Here is an 18,052-nt window from a genome sequence, read left to right on the forward strand (position 1 = left end):
CTCTGACTGATGATCAGGATATTGATAGGGAGCGCAGAGCGTTGGCAGCCAGATGTAACATGCTCGCCCGCAGGTTTGCTCGATGCACTAATCAAGTAAAACTGACCTTATTTAGAGCATATTGCCAATCGTTTTACTCGTGCAGCTTGTGGGTGAAGTATACGCAAAAGGCTTACAACGCTCTGCGCGTTCAATATAATAATGCGCTGAGGATGCTGTTGGGACTGCCTCGATGGTGTAGCGCGTCTGGCATGTTTGCGGAGGCCAGAGTAGATGACTTTTATGCCATCATACGCAAGCGATGTGCATCCATGATGCGGCGATTCAGGGACAGTCCTAACAGTATACTAGCTACACTGGCAGACAAAATTGATGGGCCATTTATTAGACACTGGGCAAGTAGACATGTGCGTCCTGATGTCCATGTCAATAATTGATAAATATTAATAACTGTTTTGTACTAACATTAGGATAAGAAATTACTAACACATTTATATGGATATCTGGTCTGAAATAAAGAATTTATATTATATATATTAAAATTATTTTTAAGCTCTTGTGTAGTCTAAAGTGCATAACACTTATTATGTATCAAGATTGGTTAGTATTTCTGATAGGGTAGAGTAGGAAATCAAATATCAGTAGCTAATTACATATGAACAGTATAATTATAGGCAAACCGATCAATGTAACATTCCTATTAAAAAGTTTATTTTTTTTTTGATACCGAGACCAACGTGTAAGTACTGCGTTAACTTATCAATCATCAGTTACCATTAAATCTATTAAAAACACTATTTACATTTTTATATTATATAAGACATTAGTGTCTCACTTTACCGCAAAATATATTCATTAAATTAAAACAATTTATTAGACCATACCAAAAAACTATTGGAGTATGATAAAAATTGATAGATTTAGGGCACAAAATATAAATTCATAATAATAAAACAAAAGCATACCTGTGAATACAACAAATCGTAACAAGAATAACACAAGCAGCATACATTGTGCTTACAACTATTTGATTCACAATAGCACTAAACACTCCCTTAAAAAACGTTATTTAAAAATTACACTAAAAATATTGACTCTACACTTTTGCATTACACGATAAAATTACATAACTTATCATAATTTTCTACTTCAGAGCGACCCTACAACTACAGGTAAGGGAAGACAATGGTTTCGAACAATCTAACAAAACAATTCATCTTTAAACCAATGTGTTTATTATATACCAATTAACTAACGAAAACATCTAAAATTAAAACAATGAGATTATTTGCACTTTAAATTATTTGTTTTGACGCTATTGTTTCGTAAGCGATTAACGCAGGTAATATGAACAGTCAGTAATAATGTACCACTTGTGATGGTTATTGATGTATTTATAGTGATAATGTGGAGTGAGTCAAGTACTTAGAATATTAGATACTTAGAAATCATAGAAACATTGTCTGGGTGTGACTGATATCAGATTGTCACTTAGGTTGAGTTACAATTTGAGATAACTTGCAAAACTATGCAACTTATTTACTGAAAGTTTTTAGCTGAAACTTTGCGTCTAAAGAGGTTATTTCATCGGCATTGGTTTATGTATACGATTATAAATAAATTGCTCTATTAATATTTAAATAAGTATAAAAAATACTAAACGTATAAGCAAATGAATCCTCAAGCTTTCCAGTGAACGTTTTCATAAAATTGATAAGTAAGTAAATATGTGTCATAAAAAACAATTCAAAAACAGTTATTTTCAGAAATACGTTTTACGTACTTAAGACGGTAAGTACCTACCTAGGTTTATACGTCACAACTTACAACATGACATTAAAATGATAAGCCTGTTTATTTTTCGAAACGATTGGACTCAATTTTTCGATTTTTTTTTCCTTGTATTGTTATTACATACGTCATTTATGTAAGAAATATCCTATGAAAGAAACTTGTTTTTTCAAATAAGAAACAGCAAACATATAGTTCAAAAGACAGCTTTGAACTTTCTCTCTATTTCTCTTTAAACAAACAGACCCTCGTTTTCTTTAACAACAAGTAACTAAGAAATAAAAGAAAAACGTTACGCAAACTCCACAAAGGTGTTTCAATGCTAACGTTTTTTAAAGTTACACAAACAGTCAAACACCATATCTTTGTCCTTGAACAAACGAGAAGGTGATTAATGATCATATAACGCCCGCTGAGAAATTGAGACCGTACCACGAACGATCCATTCAACCGTAAAAAAAACCTCATTCAACCAAGAAGAATTCCATATGTAATAATGTAACTTCAGCATACTTACAATTGAACAGTCAATTGTAACAATAGCCTAATTATAAAATTTAAAAATAAATTACTCGCTCCATCAATAACAGAATTTCGAAATATCTATTCATCTAACAGTGTGAGATCGAACTTCGTTATTGACTTATCGTATCGATAATAGCTTAATTGAATTTAGGAATAACCAACTTACATTGTTCCCGCGGACTAATTCGATCGTTCTGAACACGTTCAGAGTTCAAACATTCACTCACTAACACATCGCAAACTCCGAAAAGAGAGACACTAGAATTCTTTATAAAAAGAAGTACTTAATTTTAAGAATGCAAGTAATGGACAGCGCACGAGGGTTGTGTCTTGCTTCTTGAACACGAAATCCGACTGAGACGGTTTGTCGGGTTATCGTAGGCCCGTCATGAACACATCGAATGCCGCGAGTTACTAGCTTGTTATTGTTATGATAATGCTTATTATGTTGGAAATAGTGCCCCGATTGTGTCCCTATCATGCAACGGGCAATTAAGAAATATACCATTGGCGTTTATCACGACGCGTAATAACAAACAAGCGAGAGAACTCGCCAATGTTGCTTACAATGATTAATTAATTGTTAATAATCGTCGCTTCCTGGAAAGTGACGGCTTATCTACTGCCTATAAATAAACAAGACTTGATTTGTTAATAGAATCGAGTGGATGTTATCGACAAATCGGAGCAATTCAGAAGTCGGTAGTTAATACGTCGTCGGTGTATCAAAGAGGTAGCGGAGAGACGTTCAGCTAATTGGACTTAATTGATGTACGGACGCGTGCAACGCTTCACAGCAGTTAAATGGATTTACAGCTGTCCGCCGGAATTGAGGCAGCGATTTAGCAATTGTCAGAGGTGATGATAAAATGTGTCTCTGTCAAAGGTAACAGAAGTAATAGAAAGATGAATACTTCAAATGAATAACGCAAAAATGAAACTGCATTTAAGTTACTTAACTGTCTCAAAAGCAAACACAAAATTCCGATAATTCGAATGATTAAAAACATAACACTTAATAAAACGCCAACGTCACGAAAGAAATAATTGGAAATCATTTACGACTTCATCTACAGTACAACCTGCCAACTTACACTTTAGTAAAACCATTTGATTAAAACGAACACGAAATTAAATTTCCGTTCGCCAATAAAACGCAGACTGAAACCATACACCATTGTCCGTAGGTGGTTTGAGGCGCGTAGCTATCCGGGACATTGGAGGCTGCGATCGTAACTCCCCCTAAGGCCATTAGGATACAAATTCGTGACACGGGGCCAGTACACGGTGTGGCCCGTTATGGCGCGCCGGCCAATAGAACTGTCCAGCTCCTTATTAATGACCGCGAGACAATGACACTAATGTTATTAAGTGGTCGCGGTCGCGAACGGGAGCACTGCGCTTAAACGCATGCACCTTGTCCGCTGTCAACTGCGCATGACTCGGCCGATTTAATGCGGACCGAGAACCACTGTTCCGGATATGAAATACTGCATTTAGGGCAATTAAGCGCACATTTCGAGCCAAGAAGTTTAAAGTTCAACTACGATATGAAATTTCATTTTAAACTTATGGATTTAAATTGATTTGCGATCTTGGTTCTGGACCCTTTTGTCTTTAAAACACACAAACAAAGTACATTGTTAGCTCGCTAATCCCATCTCATGAATGTATACAATACACCTTTCATTGAGTAACGAAAATTGGTCGCCTCGTGGCGTATAATATCCGTTCCCACGGCATATTAATGACTAAGCAAAAGTTTAGCAGAAACGCGCACCTTTTATGCTCCGTCCTCCATTATCCGGCTCATTTGCGGCAAAAGACAAACGGTCGATTGGAGGCGAGCACAAATTTCGCCGATATAATCGTCCGGTAAGACAATGGTTATCGTTGGCGCGCGATACCGGCACAGATAGGGCACATCGAGAGCTGATGGATGCTGCACGCTCGACAGATAGCATCTCCATCGTGACGCCCGCCCTGCTCGCCTCGTGTGCACCAATTATTATTCAATATCTCCAATATTGGTCCAAACCTCAGCCGATAGATCACCGATACCATTATTGAGGTTAACGTTTGATTTGATTCCCCGGGTCCGCTCCGGTCAAGTGACAATCGTATCAGGGGTGCGACGTGATCGTAATTGAATAATGGTTTTATTTGTCAGAAGCATCGATGAATTTATCATTCAATCAATAGCGGTACGTTCCAAAGAAAAATATTCTTCGAATAACGTGAAATCATATTTTCCGCATCGCTCAATTTAATATGAGCAAATTAAACTTACTGCCTACAATTCAGGCCAATGTTTGATTAATTTCGGATGCGAGATAAGTTATCAACAATTGAAGTATATTTGGTTAATTAAACTAAAGATTATTATTTATAGGTTCCAGTGAATGTCATAAAATAAGAACTCATAAAGAGTCGAGCGTAGAAATCAATGACCTCGTAAGGAAATAAACAATGTACAGTGGAATATTTCTAGCAAAAATTAATTACAATGTTGACTTACGTTTAATAGGTGGAGCTGTCGATGTCAAGATCATTCAGGTTGCTGAGCCACCTGTAACAAAAACGTTGACATTTATTGATGCGATTATAATGAAGGCGCATACCGATAAGCTGGTACGGAGCTCTCCTTATACATGGGGCATGCCGTCCACACGTGCCACAGGTGCCGCGCGCTCCCGCCGCCGACAGAGATGTAAGGATTATGCGTCTAATACTATCGGGAGGGGATCTCGCACGATTCCGCAAGCCGTCCACGAGGAGCGCGACGCACGACGAAAATTAAAATAATGCGACACTGAATTATGAGGCATGCCTCCGCCTGCGGACAACAATATCGAGAACAGCGGTAATGCTAATTCAATAGCGTAATATCTCCGTATCTCGATGTAGTCCCCCGCGGTCGATCCGGCCGAGATAGTCTACGATCGCGCCGATATGGTTTTGTTCGTGATTTATTTTGGTCGCTTCCATATAAGTACTGTGTACGGCAACAATGGGCCGAGACTTGGGATTTACGACAGACGATTTGGTAGCGATAAAAGATTTAGCCGAGTTCAGGGAAGGGTTGGGAAGTACCTATGCATTAACACGAGTCCGGTTCCAGAGTGGCGATGCTATGAAATAAATGAAACTAACATTAGTGGTCATGTCAGTGTGGCTGGGTTCTAAAATACCTATACTGGCAACATAAACAAGAAGCGGGGACTGTAGATAAGTGAAGAACTTAATGTACGCACATAAATTTTAATTAGATACGTACCTCGAAGCATTCATAACGTGGATGCGTAAATAAATTGGTGTTCCATCGTCGTTTGCAATTCCAATGGACTTTTAGTAATCAATGATCGACTTGTTTATTAAAAATATGCTAATGTTGCATAACTTCTGTGTGCTAATTTAATGATAAACGTAATGAAGCTGATTACATTTTTTTGCGAGTTTCTTAAGGATCTCCCTTGAAATATTAGGCATAATTTATGTTTTTTTTTCTTATTCCACATCTTTCACACAACGCCATCAAACTAATCTAAGGCAACTGTTAGACTCACGTACAATTTCAAAGTTCGTAATATAATTACAACAATAAATTACAACCAGACAAAGAAAAATGCTCTTCCTCATCACACAAACATTTATCCTAGATCAGAATCGAACCCTGACCTCAAGTATACCTGGACCCGGTCGACCAACAGACGAATACTACATTCGAAAACATGTTAATATTAAAAGCATTAAACAGTTGATATATAGCGACACAGTGAAAACTATCGGCGCTAAGTGAACCTCCAGTTCCAAACATTTATCACTACGCATGACGTCAACTAGCACTAGAGCGGAGATTCCAGCTTAGAACTTTAACAGAATTACTATCTGATGGAGTAATGTATTTTGTAACCGTTTATATACTTGTTCCCCTGATACAGAAAGGAATTGTGTGGAAAATAAAACATTTCCTTTCTTATGGAAATTACCGCTGAATAGTCTGGAAGCGAACTTGTGGACGTTTTTTTTCACCTTGTACTAATTGAGTCAATATAAACTCTCAAATTCCTTATCAGGTAAGGAGTAAAAGTATTGATTTCTAATATCAACCATATTAGACAAAAATCGATAATCAAAGATCATTCACTCAAACTAGAATTTTAAAGATAAAAATATGGACCACAATCAGATTCACCAACGGTTAACCGCTTCCAAAGTGCTCTTGCTGTGGGAGAAGAAACGACGCAACCAACTTCTTAAATCGATCAACAAATAGTTAACCTTAAATTAAAAATGCTCTTAAGTGAATTACTTTACCTGCTATCACTTTTACGATTAATTTACTAAGACCTAATACAAGTTCCTAGTGTTCCTACTTTAATCAAATCTGCAGTCCTCATTCCGAATAGCTTATGTTTGTAATATCGCTTACCGTATTGCAACGCATATAAAAGTTATAATTAGAATAATATTGTGCTGGAATTAGATTTTAGTTTCGAATGTAAACCGGTCCCGGCCCGCCGTGGGCGCCGTCAATTATATACAGGACGTTGTTTTTATTGGGGAAATAAAAATATTTTTCTTAATATTTAACTGTTCCGAGAAAAAAAGAAAGTTAATGTTGAACATGTTTTCATTATTTACATTTTATTGGATAATTTAAGTCCTGTTTTTTTAATGATTAATTAAGTCTTTGTAAAATATTAGCTTAGATACTAATGTTTAAATACATTTTATACAAAAACGTTATTTGTTATTAATCACTGCTGATCTCTATCTAAAATCCAAATTAATATTTTCTCAGACAGAAAGTCGTGAACGTCTGCAACTAGAAAGGACACAATTCAAAAATATCTTAAACAAAAAAAGTAGATATAATTGATTCATAAGTATAATTGCGATAACCCCGGTGACTGACCGAAGATGAGTAATGCATTAACGACGTTACATCATCTGTCAAAAACGTGCTATCTCTACATTTATTATAAATAGTTACATGGAAATGAACACTTAATTTGCATACAAGGTAATCAATTTGATCTCGTAAATATATTAAACAATTTAAAAGGAAAATGTCACAAAAAAATATAACGTCCGTAACGCAGACGTATCGGTCTATTAATTTAAATTATCACCGAATCAATTGCCAATTAATTCATCGCGAAACGATATTTTTCATACGATACCGGTAATTTCTCCATAATGGTCAGTCTTAGAACAGTTTAAAGTAGTTAATTATTTGAATTAGACTAATAAATGTCTTCGTTATCATTTAGTTTTATCTTAATTTCATCCCACTTACAGCGGTCGCACGCTGTATAGCTCTGATCGGATCTGCGCAAGAGTTTATCTAACGTCGCCGGCGAAGGCGCATTAACGCAAATTGCGCTAATTGTGGAAACTCGAGGAAAGTTAACTGCGTCTGATGAGTGTCGTCGCGTTGTTTACTAGTTTGTATGCGTGTTGAAATCTGGTTTGCCACATCGCGCCTTTATGGCGACCATCAAGCCAGTTTTACGATGTTGGTAACAATTAAAATGACAATAGCAACAGCCGTGTCGATTTTGACACTATTGTCATATGACTAAAATAACAATGATTGTCAGTAAAATATGACACGTACATACGTAGTAGCTTCAGGGCGAAGTAAACGTAAGCTTTAGAACAAATAACTGTTTCCTTGTGTGAGACTGACACCGACTTGCGTAACTGATGGGATAGACAATGCTAATGATGATGAATCACTTTTAGATGCAGTTATGTACAAATAAATAATTAGTAGAAAAACTCTCGAGACTAATTCAAAGTAAATACACAATCTTCTAGGAAATAAATTCGTAATTAAACACGTCAACTACTCAAAGTAGAGATTGCTATCACTCCTAGGTTTAATACGTATTGGCACAGTGATTACGAAATGCACAATGCAAGCAATGGGACGTATTGTGAAATCCCAGTTTCAGTTGATCATAATCTCAAAGACATTCTATTTTATTATTATTGGTCGCAGATGCGTATTGGCGACATCGGAACGCGTCTTTCACAATACGTTGGATAACTTTTCACGCAATTGTTATAACGAGCGAGTAATTTCTTCATCGAGATAATTAATCAATTTTTGGCAATGTAATTAAGCGAGGCGTGGTTGATTTATTTGATGAATCGGTTAATTAAAACATTGATTTAAGAAATCATAGAGCGTTGACTTTATAAATTAATAAAACATTTAAGAAAACCGAATTTGAAATTTGACAGACTTAACTTTACTATGAACCTGTTCTTAAACCTTATTTGCAAATATATTTCTCTGATTTTTTTTTCCAAAAAATCACTTTGTTACTTGTCTCTACAATTCCTTTACATAACTTCTACAAAACTTTTTCCTTCAGATCACTTATCTCACCTTACGTAATAATACAGCATTAGAAATCAAACAATCTCGAAGTGGGCACCATATCCGCAATCCCGTTATCGCAGGTCCGCCATCGTATCTGCAGATTCGCGTGATCCCAGCCAATGACTCACAACAGTCAGGGTGCAGGAAGTCTCGGCTATCGGTTGACATCGGCACACGCGATTGCTACCTATCCATAATTAATATTTATCATTTCATACCGACGTCATAAGTCCTTAACACGCACGAATTAGAGGCGACAGTCGTTTGATGTCGTTTACCAGTGAAAGGATCAGAAAAACAGATGCTATACGATGTGGCGAAGAGATGCAAATTGGTTTAGAAAATTGTTTATTGGTAAGTAAACATTGACGCGAACAATATTTATAGGCGTTTGATAGCGTTAAAAACATGATCGTTGATATCGATTGCGTAGTTTTCAATTTAATTGAATATACGCAACTTTATTTGTGCTGCTTTTCTAGTTTAATGTTTTCCTGGATAGTTTGTTTGAGCATCGAATGCTTAATGAAATTATGAGTTAATTAAATACGACAAGTAGTAGTAGGATATATGGCAGCCAATAATGGCGGCGTTCGAGTGTAAAATTGGCGTAAATCGGCGGGCTAACGAGTGAGCGGGCGGGCGGCGCACAGTGGGCTGAAAATAACGTTTCATGGACATTCATTTTTTTTTTCTAATTTGACGTGTTTCTTTATTGGAATCTGTTAAAACATGCTTCTTATTGATATGTTTTAAATATAAAGTCATAGATCATAGCGAAAGGCACACTTTTGATTTTTTTTCAAAAACTTTGTATGGGGAAAACCATAAAATAAGCTATATCTCAGCTGTCGCGTGAGTGCGCGTTATTTTCTTTCACATGATTATTGCTCTATTTTTTTGCAAAATTTTGACGTATTGCACCACGCTCGCGAAAGTGCGATTACTGAGAAAAAAAATATTGAAAAATATATATATTTTCCTTTGAAAAATTCGTAAATTTATTAAAAAAAATACCTATATATCTCTAAAAATTATAACATTAGCGGCCATAAACAACTTCAGTGCTGTTTAGCTCTTCTAAATTTTATAATAATGAACAATATGCGGCTAGATATGTATCAGAGAAATATGTTTTTTACCTAATTTGTTTATGACACACGGTCTTGGATACCAGACCCTTTTAAAACAATGGATTAATATCAGTAAGTACCTATTGTTGCCATATGATTTCGTTGCCATCGGTCAGCTTTAATGGAACTAATGAGGTCATGAACACACTGGAATCATCATTTCCATCTTCCATTTTCTGTTTATACCTGCTTTGGTTCGATGAACCATCAAAACCCCACGAAGCGAGCGAGCGAATATGAAGACTGGCTTCAGTGTGATATTGATTGGCCAAGTTGCATTGCAGAACCAAAGGCATCAGATGTTGTGGCGTCTGAATCTCATATCACTCTCGAATGTCCAGCCCCTTCTACATCTTCGTCAACTGAAGCACAGACAAGTATGAAGCGTTTGCTTCGAAAACCATTTCAAGATTTAGGAATAAAACAAAAGAAAAGAAGGACTGAAAATCAAAGAGACTGTGAGTCCAGTGAGCTTGCATATGCTGCTGTGCGAATGATGAGACAAGAAGGTTTGAACAATATGGCTTCTGTTATTGAGTTTATGATGAAACACCCAGAAGCTGCTGAAAAGTTAAACTCGTTTACCAAAAAAGCATATCCCAAGCATGTTTTTACACCAGAGAAAGCACTTGGTATGTTTTTATCCTTAAAATCGTCCACGTGGCAATATATAACACTAAGGGAAATTCGAGAAGGTGTGTCAGACTTGTATCCTACTTTAAGCTACAGCAAGCTAAATCTCATTGTTATCCTGACAAAAAAATAACAATTACAGTGACGGATACAGCAGCCAAAATTTCCCTTCAAGCTCTTCTAGATTTAACAGTAACAAGAATTTTGAAAAGTTTACCTGTGTGTGTCGAAAAAAATTACCTTATTTTAGTGTCCAAGTGAGGTTTTGATGGTTCATCGAACCAAAGCAGGTATAAACAGAAAATGGAAGATGGAAATGATGATTCCAGTGTGTTCATGACCTCATTAGTTCCATTAAAGCTGACCGATGGCAACGAAATCATATGGCAACAATAGGTACTTACTGATATTAATCCATTGTTTTAAAAGGGTCTGGTATCCAAGACCGTGTGTCATAAACAAATTAGGTAAAAAACATATTTCTCTGATACATATCTAGCCGCATATTGTTCATTATTATAAAATTTAGAAGAGCTAAACAGCACTGAAGTTGTTTATGGCCGCTAATGTTATAATTTTTAGAGATATATAGGTATTTTTTTTAATAAATTTACGAATTTTTCAAAGGAAAATATATATATTTTTCAATATTTTTTTTCTCAGTAATCGCACTTTCGCGAGCGTGGTGCAATACGTCAAAATTTTGCAAAAAAATAGAGCAATAATCATGTGAAAGAAAATAACGCGCACTCACGCGACAGCTGAGATATAGCTTATTTTATGGTTTTCCCCATACAAAGTTTTTGAAAAAAAATCAAAAGTGTGCCTTTCGCTATGATCTATGACTTTATATTTAAAACATATCAATAAGAAGCATGTTTTAACAGATTCCAATAAAGAAACACGTCAAATTGGAAAAAAAAAATGAATGTCCATGAAACGTTATTTTCAGCCCACTGTGCGGCGCGGGCGCAGGGCACGCGCTACGTAACGCCAACTATGCGCCGGCGACTGTGCCAAATCCCAAACAATCTCTGCATTAGTCACCAACCATTGGGTTTAGTGGGGTGTTAAATGTTGAATACATTGTGAGTCCCGCCCAACCGATCCTACAGTAGATAATAGCCGACCAAGTAGGTATATTGGTAATAGTTTGGGGATAAATAGTTCACATGAGCTTAGTTAAATATTCGATTTCCAGCTGAATTCTGCCAGTTCTTTCGATATGAGAAGTGGTATAGGTATAATACGGATAGCTGAATGATTGAGATCGCCACACCAGGCTCCACTTTGAGCGTGTCGCGGGATCGATTCCCGCGTAGGACAAGCGTTTGTGTGAACCACGAATGCATGTCCTGGGTCTGTGTGTCTTTGTGCATGTAACTTGCATATTTGTAAAAACCCCGCAACATAAGGATTAAATTCCTTAGTTCGGGAATCAATATTTTTTTAAAGTTGCCTATGTACACAATAAAAAAAAACATTTTGTACCACGGACAAATGTTTTATTTCTTACTCATTTTTATGTACTAAAAGCGATATAATTTTATTGGGTGCAAAACACGTGATCGTCTATTTTTAGCAAGTGCATAATATCTTATCAATTCCAAGCAGCAATTCTCACGTATCTTGTTTTTATATTACGGTCATTGTAAATCCGCTTTTGGTACTTATAAAAAATAATACGAAGACTGGTTTTAACATTGATCGCTTAAGTGTAAACACCGCTATTCAAAAGCACCCACCCTGTAGAGCAGCTATTTGCCATCCGTTGAATATCTGGTAATTAACTTCCGTGTCACAACTTAACGATACAGCCAAAAAAACTATCAAAATATATCAACAACTTAAAGAGAACTTCATTTACAAACAAATTGAATTATCATCGTTAATAAAGGAATGGTTATTTAATATTCAAAATTATCATTATAACTATATTGATCATTTACATAAATTCTTTCACGCTTATACGGAACTTTATCAAATAGAATTTAAAGATTGAGTTGGTTTGAGAAAGATTTGGTTTTTAAATCCGGTGCCAGCTTCCGAAATTCCATTGATTATCTTGTTTCGATACGGAACGATTCTCGAGTTCCGAGAACGCGTTTAATGCTTTTTTATGCACTTTAAACGTTGCTCCAAAGGTATTATTAAACTACAATATTTTGACCGCACGGATAGCCGAGTGGTTGAGATCACCACGTCAAAAACAATGAGAGCGACGTGTCGCGGGTTCGATCCCTCGTGGGATCCACGAATGCTTGTCCTGAGTCTGGGTGTCTTTGTGCATGTGACTTGAATGTGTGTGACACCAACCGCGTCATAACCAGATAAAATTCCTAAATGCGGGAGCCCTTTTTATAAAGAAAGAACTGACATACATCAACTGACAAACGTGAGCATCTTAAATAATATTTGTTTCATGTTGACGCTGCAACAAATTTTACAATGATCGATCGTGTATCTAATAGATATTTGTATGTCGGTCGACGTGAGCACAAAGGGCAGTTCACAGGCAGATTAATATCCCTTACAGCGTATAAATGTCATGAACCTGCTATAATGTCATGCAACAGACACGACACGTCGACTTTACAAAGTAACTGTAACCTCTCAATCAAACGACGATCGTGGACAAGGAATACATTTGTCGTACATTTTTGTATAGAAAGATAAGAGTTTATTACGTGTTTGTATTGTAGAACAATAAACATATTTATGAGTTGTTTATTAGATAATGTAGGTCATATATTGTAAACAAGTTATGTAATATAAATAAGTTTTATGTTATGTAATTGAAAATACTTTAAGAAGTTATAGCAAAAATAATAGGAATGACACGACTGGGGTCGTAAAAAGTAAAGATTTTCTAAGTCCGTCAGATAGATTACAAAAAATAAAGACAAGTATTTTTGCTATTTACCTGAAAATAGTAAAATTAAATATAAGAATAAAAATGCTAAGTTTAGGAGTCGTCACAAATAGGGTCCATTCATTGTTATTTGACAAATTTATATTTGCGAGAGAAAAGCAAAAATACGTATCAATTATTAAGTAGAGATAATTTGAAAAAAAAAATCGCTATCTCTATTGAACATACATTGTATCTAAATGAAATCAAATCGCATGCAGTAAACTAGAGTATATGAGTACGAAATTGTAAATTAGTGTGTAATACAGTTACCGAGGAAGGTTCTAATGAGTTTTTTTTAGATACATACCTACATCCATAGAAACAACTTTATAATATATGCTAACATATACCTATTAACATACACATATAGTTCGTAGAACGATTTATAAACGCAATAAAAGTCAGGCATTACAACAAATAGTGAATCTATAATCGAAGCGTAATAAAAATCATTTATGTTCTCAGAATCAACATTATAATTTACGTGTACAACCTAAGATTTAATTGGTAATAATAGGAATCTACTACTGAAGAGAAACCGATTTCTCGGCTGTATGTTTATAACATTTTCATTTAATATATAAAAATCGACAATCGGTCAAGAGCGAGTTGGATGTCCGTCACTTTTAGGATACGCACAAACATGATTTATTGATAAAATTTATGACCGTTGCTGAATTCCTCTTTTTAGCACCTGTAGTACATATTATAAATAGAGAAAAAGAGGAGACAACTTAAATTCAAGAAAGTTGAAATTTAGCTATTTATCTGCCATGATTCATGAGACGCCTCCTGGTAACAGACGGACAGACAGCGGAGCCTTAATAATAGGATTCGGTTTCTAGTATTTGGGTACGAAAACCTTAACAATATACAATATAAAATTAGCAGCCGAAAATTTCATTGCTACCACAGTTAAGTTAAATTCTCAAGCCGCAAGCGGACAACTTGTCTACAGGGATAAACAAAACAAGCCAACGATCCTAAAGCTACTCAACAAATGCATTGTGACGACTAAAACAAAAGAAAGAGTAGTGCAAGACAGAAACTGACAAGCCGGCAGGGCGAGGGGTTAACAGTCAACGTTGAGCGTTCCAAACAAAGTGTATTTAAATTCAATTTTCATTCAATCTGCAATAGAGAACACGGAACATGTTAGAAACGGTGAAAGCTTAATGTGATTCGCATAAATAGAATTTCATGTTGGACATGTATATCTGTCTAGACGATGGAATCACAAATAGATTCACATAAACTAGTTATTTATGAAGATTGCAACGATCAGGATCGTGATGACGAGATCCTTATGAGGAAATGTGACTCGGATGGAAATAATAAAGAGATCTCGATACGAGATGTATGAGGCTGTGCTGATATGTTTTGTGAAGCTATAAATAAAGAACGGTATTTTATGTGTAGTCGGTTACTACTGGATATTCATTGAATTAAATTATGAAATGTAAAAGTAGGAACAATGTCTTCTTTTTACTGTTCCGTGCCCAAAGGGGATAATATATTATAAAAACGGAATCCTGAAATCCTTATATTATAAGAACCGTTGTCAGTCTATCACCAGGCTGGAATCGGCTGGATCTCATAAACTGTCAGAAAAAACACAGATGTTGAGAACCTACCTCTTTTTGTCATGAATACGATTATAAATTTAATGTGTTTTAATGTGTAAAATTTTTTGCTGCAGATTTGTTTTTCTTTAGCCTTCAGAACCCTCAGTTCCGTGAGTCCTGTTACATCTACATCGTCCGCAAGCACTTGTCCAGTATTATTAACGTACCAATTTTGCCGAAACTAAATTAACAACTTCTTGAGACTCTTAAACAGTAGTAGTTAAATCCAAAATATACATAAATAAATACGTAGTTAAAATGAAATCACTGTAGATAAACAGTGTGGCTGTAAACTCGTAATGTTCATCGTCGCCGTCCGATCTACATGCCCTGCGCACGCGTGGGAAACCGCCCGTTACTCACTGGAAGCTGTAGCTAGTAGGAGCTGCCCAACAGATGCTGTGTCGCGATACAAGGACTTAATACTGTGTTAAACAAATCTTTAACCGCCAGGAAAGTAAGGATACTCAGTTTTACAAGTTTAAAGGATACTGAAAAGTTTTCTTCTGTTTTTAATGGACGGTAGAAGGTGATAAAAGGGGAAACCATGACATGTCTGGGCTTCATGGTAAGTTAAAGATTAAAAACGAGAAGGAAAAATTTGGGTACTGGATTAGCCAGTATTTTTTATTATAAAGTATTGTTAACCACACGATTGGATTGATATCTTTAGTTGATCACAAAACTTGCCAAAAAAAACAAGACAAACTAACAGAAAAAACTGACCAAGACAGTATTGTAAGAATCAAGTTTGGAGGTATAGAGATAACGGAGTATAAACCTACTGACTTTCGGAAAATAGCGTATGCATAAATACATCAAAAGCTTTACAATTATCATGATTAATTATTTAATTAAATCCTCATACCTTAAAAACTCGCTAAACGCTCACGAATTCAACAAAACGTAAAGATATAATCAAAAAGAAATTCCAATTCTATTTTGACAGCCGTAAATCATAAAGTATTAAATTAAGATTATAGTTAATCTTGACTTTTAAAGCGCTACCATTTTCATAATTCATAATCACATAATAAAAATAAATTCAAAGGTTATTTACATTTATAAAAATTCTGTTTGAACACAAACTAGATTTAAATAGCTGTAAATGTATGGAGCGTAAAATGTTTGTTTACGTTCGGATGGTTTAGTAGATATTATAATTGTATAGGGACCTTAACATTAATCTTTTTATTAGGTGTAAAAAAATGTTATTTATGAGAAGCAATTTATAGAGTTTATGAACATTTAAAGTCAAGTAACCGTATTATCGTTCATCGGATTTTGACTTAATGTTTCTTGTCCATGCTTATTTTTTCTAAAACTTATTTTTTTATAGAAAAAAACCACAAACAAGTCTCAACAAAAAGTAAAAAAGACGCTGAAATATCTTACACGTGCGTAAAACTTTATTGATGTCACGAAACAACAGATTAACTTAACGGCTTGTCCTACAAATATAGAAATCCGTGTCTAAATCGATAAATCGATAAAATTTATAAGGCTTTAAAAGCCAAGAATACTAAGTCGAAAGAAATTAAAATACAGTTTAAATAAATGAAACATTGCTGAAGATACGGTGGACGCATGTGGATTGTGGTGCGATGCATCTAAACGCGTAGATAATTGCGCGTGCGCACGTCGGGCACCGCGGCGAACCGGGCGAAGGCGTTGCCGCGCCCGCGCCCGTAGAGAATCAGCGCTGAAACACTACGTCAACTCTAGATGCTAATGATAAAACGTGCCGTCCGAGAGAAAGGACTGGGGATGTGTTCCTTACCTATCTATCATATTGGTGTTTGTTTATGATTTACTTTTTACTTTTGATTTTCGATCAATCGATCGATTTCAATTGCATTGAAGGAAGTGTGATCATTTGTTACGATTATAGGGTTCCTTAAATATACTGTAGCCTGGAAGATGAAAACAGGTGATAAGACAGCAATGAAAAGTAAAGCAGGCTTTTAAAAAAAAGATCCTATAGTTAATTAGTTTGGACACGCAAAAATAGCATTTCTTACTACAAACAGGTAAAACCCAAACTGATACAATTACATACCAGCAAACCGAGAAAAATACAAACAATATGAACAGTAACATAACCACAAACTACTTGTAAAAAACATAACTGTTGTACTCATAAACCACAATAGACAAAAAAGGTCGAGAAAAAAAGTTTAGTCGCTCGTTGACCGTCATGCGTTAACTGACAATTCAACAAAAGTAATTTCACAACCTGCTTTAATCCTTAGCAAATTGCCCTTCCGAGAAGTCTAGTCGCTCATTAGCCCGCAATAATTACAAGTTAAAATGAACCAGGAAAATAAGCATCTGTCTCTGTCTAACACAGGCATGAGCCCAATAAGGCGAACGTGACAAACCGATCTAGATAAAGGTATCAGATGAGATCGAGATCAGAATGCAGTTTAGATATTACTATTACAAACGTCTCATTATTTATTGCGATATTTTCTGTTGTAAGTAACAACTAGTGTTTATTAGCTCCATAATGAGCTTGAATTACGTAACTTTAGCCATGGTATGTAGCTTTTAGTCGTTAAATTGCGACAGTGTTGATATCATCTGCGGTTGAGATGCAACGTCGCTACCCTGTTACAAAATCACTCTATACATAATATACATATTTTATTATAATAATCATATCAATGTTTTATCTTCAGTTATGTAAACATAAAACGGATTGACAATAATATTCTGCTTAGAAACTCGTTTCAAGGAGATAACGCCGGCCGGTTAATTTTAATTAATATTATTGCTCAATATTAAAAATAAATGTAATGATCACTAAAATAGTTTTCGAAACAATAAACGGGCTAATAAATGTTATTCATTGGCGATATTTACAGCCGATAAACTGAAGTATTTAAAAGGTAATGTCGTATCATTAAATTTTACTCGATTATTAGGGACAGAACATTCACCAAATAAGTACGGTCGTAAAACTTAAACGTATTTCGCAGGATAACCAGTCCGGGATATGGATTTCAACAAATTTAGATCTATCTGTTTAGGA

The 18,052-nt window shown here is 35.5% G+C and overlaps 1 protein-coding gene across 4 annotated transcripts in view; it reads right to left on the minus strand.

Annotated features, from left to right (window-relative positions):
* The window catches only part of LOC113497368 (protein N-terminal asparagine amidohydrolase), a 71,353-nt gene that overhangs the window by 9,688 nt on the left and 43,613 nt on the right, over positions 1-18,052 (minus strand). For 2 of the 4 annotated variants that reach the window (XM_026876921.1, XM_026876928.1), the window contains one exon: positions 4,835-4,885. Coding sequence is in view for 1 of the 4 variants with exons in the window: in XM_026876913.1 (XP_026732714.1) it covers positions 966-1,012 (47 nt within the window). In the remaining 3 variants the exon portion in view is untranslated. Of the gene's footprint in view, positions 1-965; positions 1,281-2,482; positions 3,470-4,834; positions 4,886-18,052 lie in introns of those variants that run through there. The other 2 variants (XM_026876935.1, XM_026876913.1) reach the window with 2 other exon arrangements.

Source organism: Trichoplusia ni, chromosome 1 (assembly GCF_003590095.1).
Source record: "Trichoplusia ni isolate ovarian cell line Hi5 chromosome 1, tn1, whole genome shotgun sequence".
NCBI lineage: Eukaryota > Metazoa > Arthropoda > Insecta > Lepidoptera > Noctuidae > Trichoplusia > Trichoplusia ni.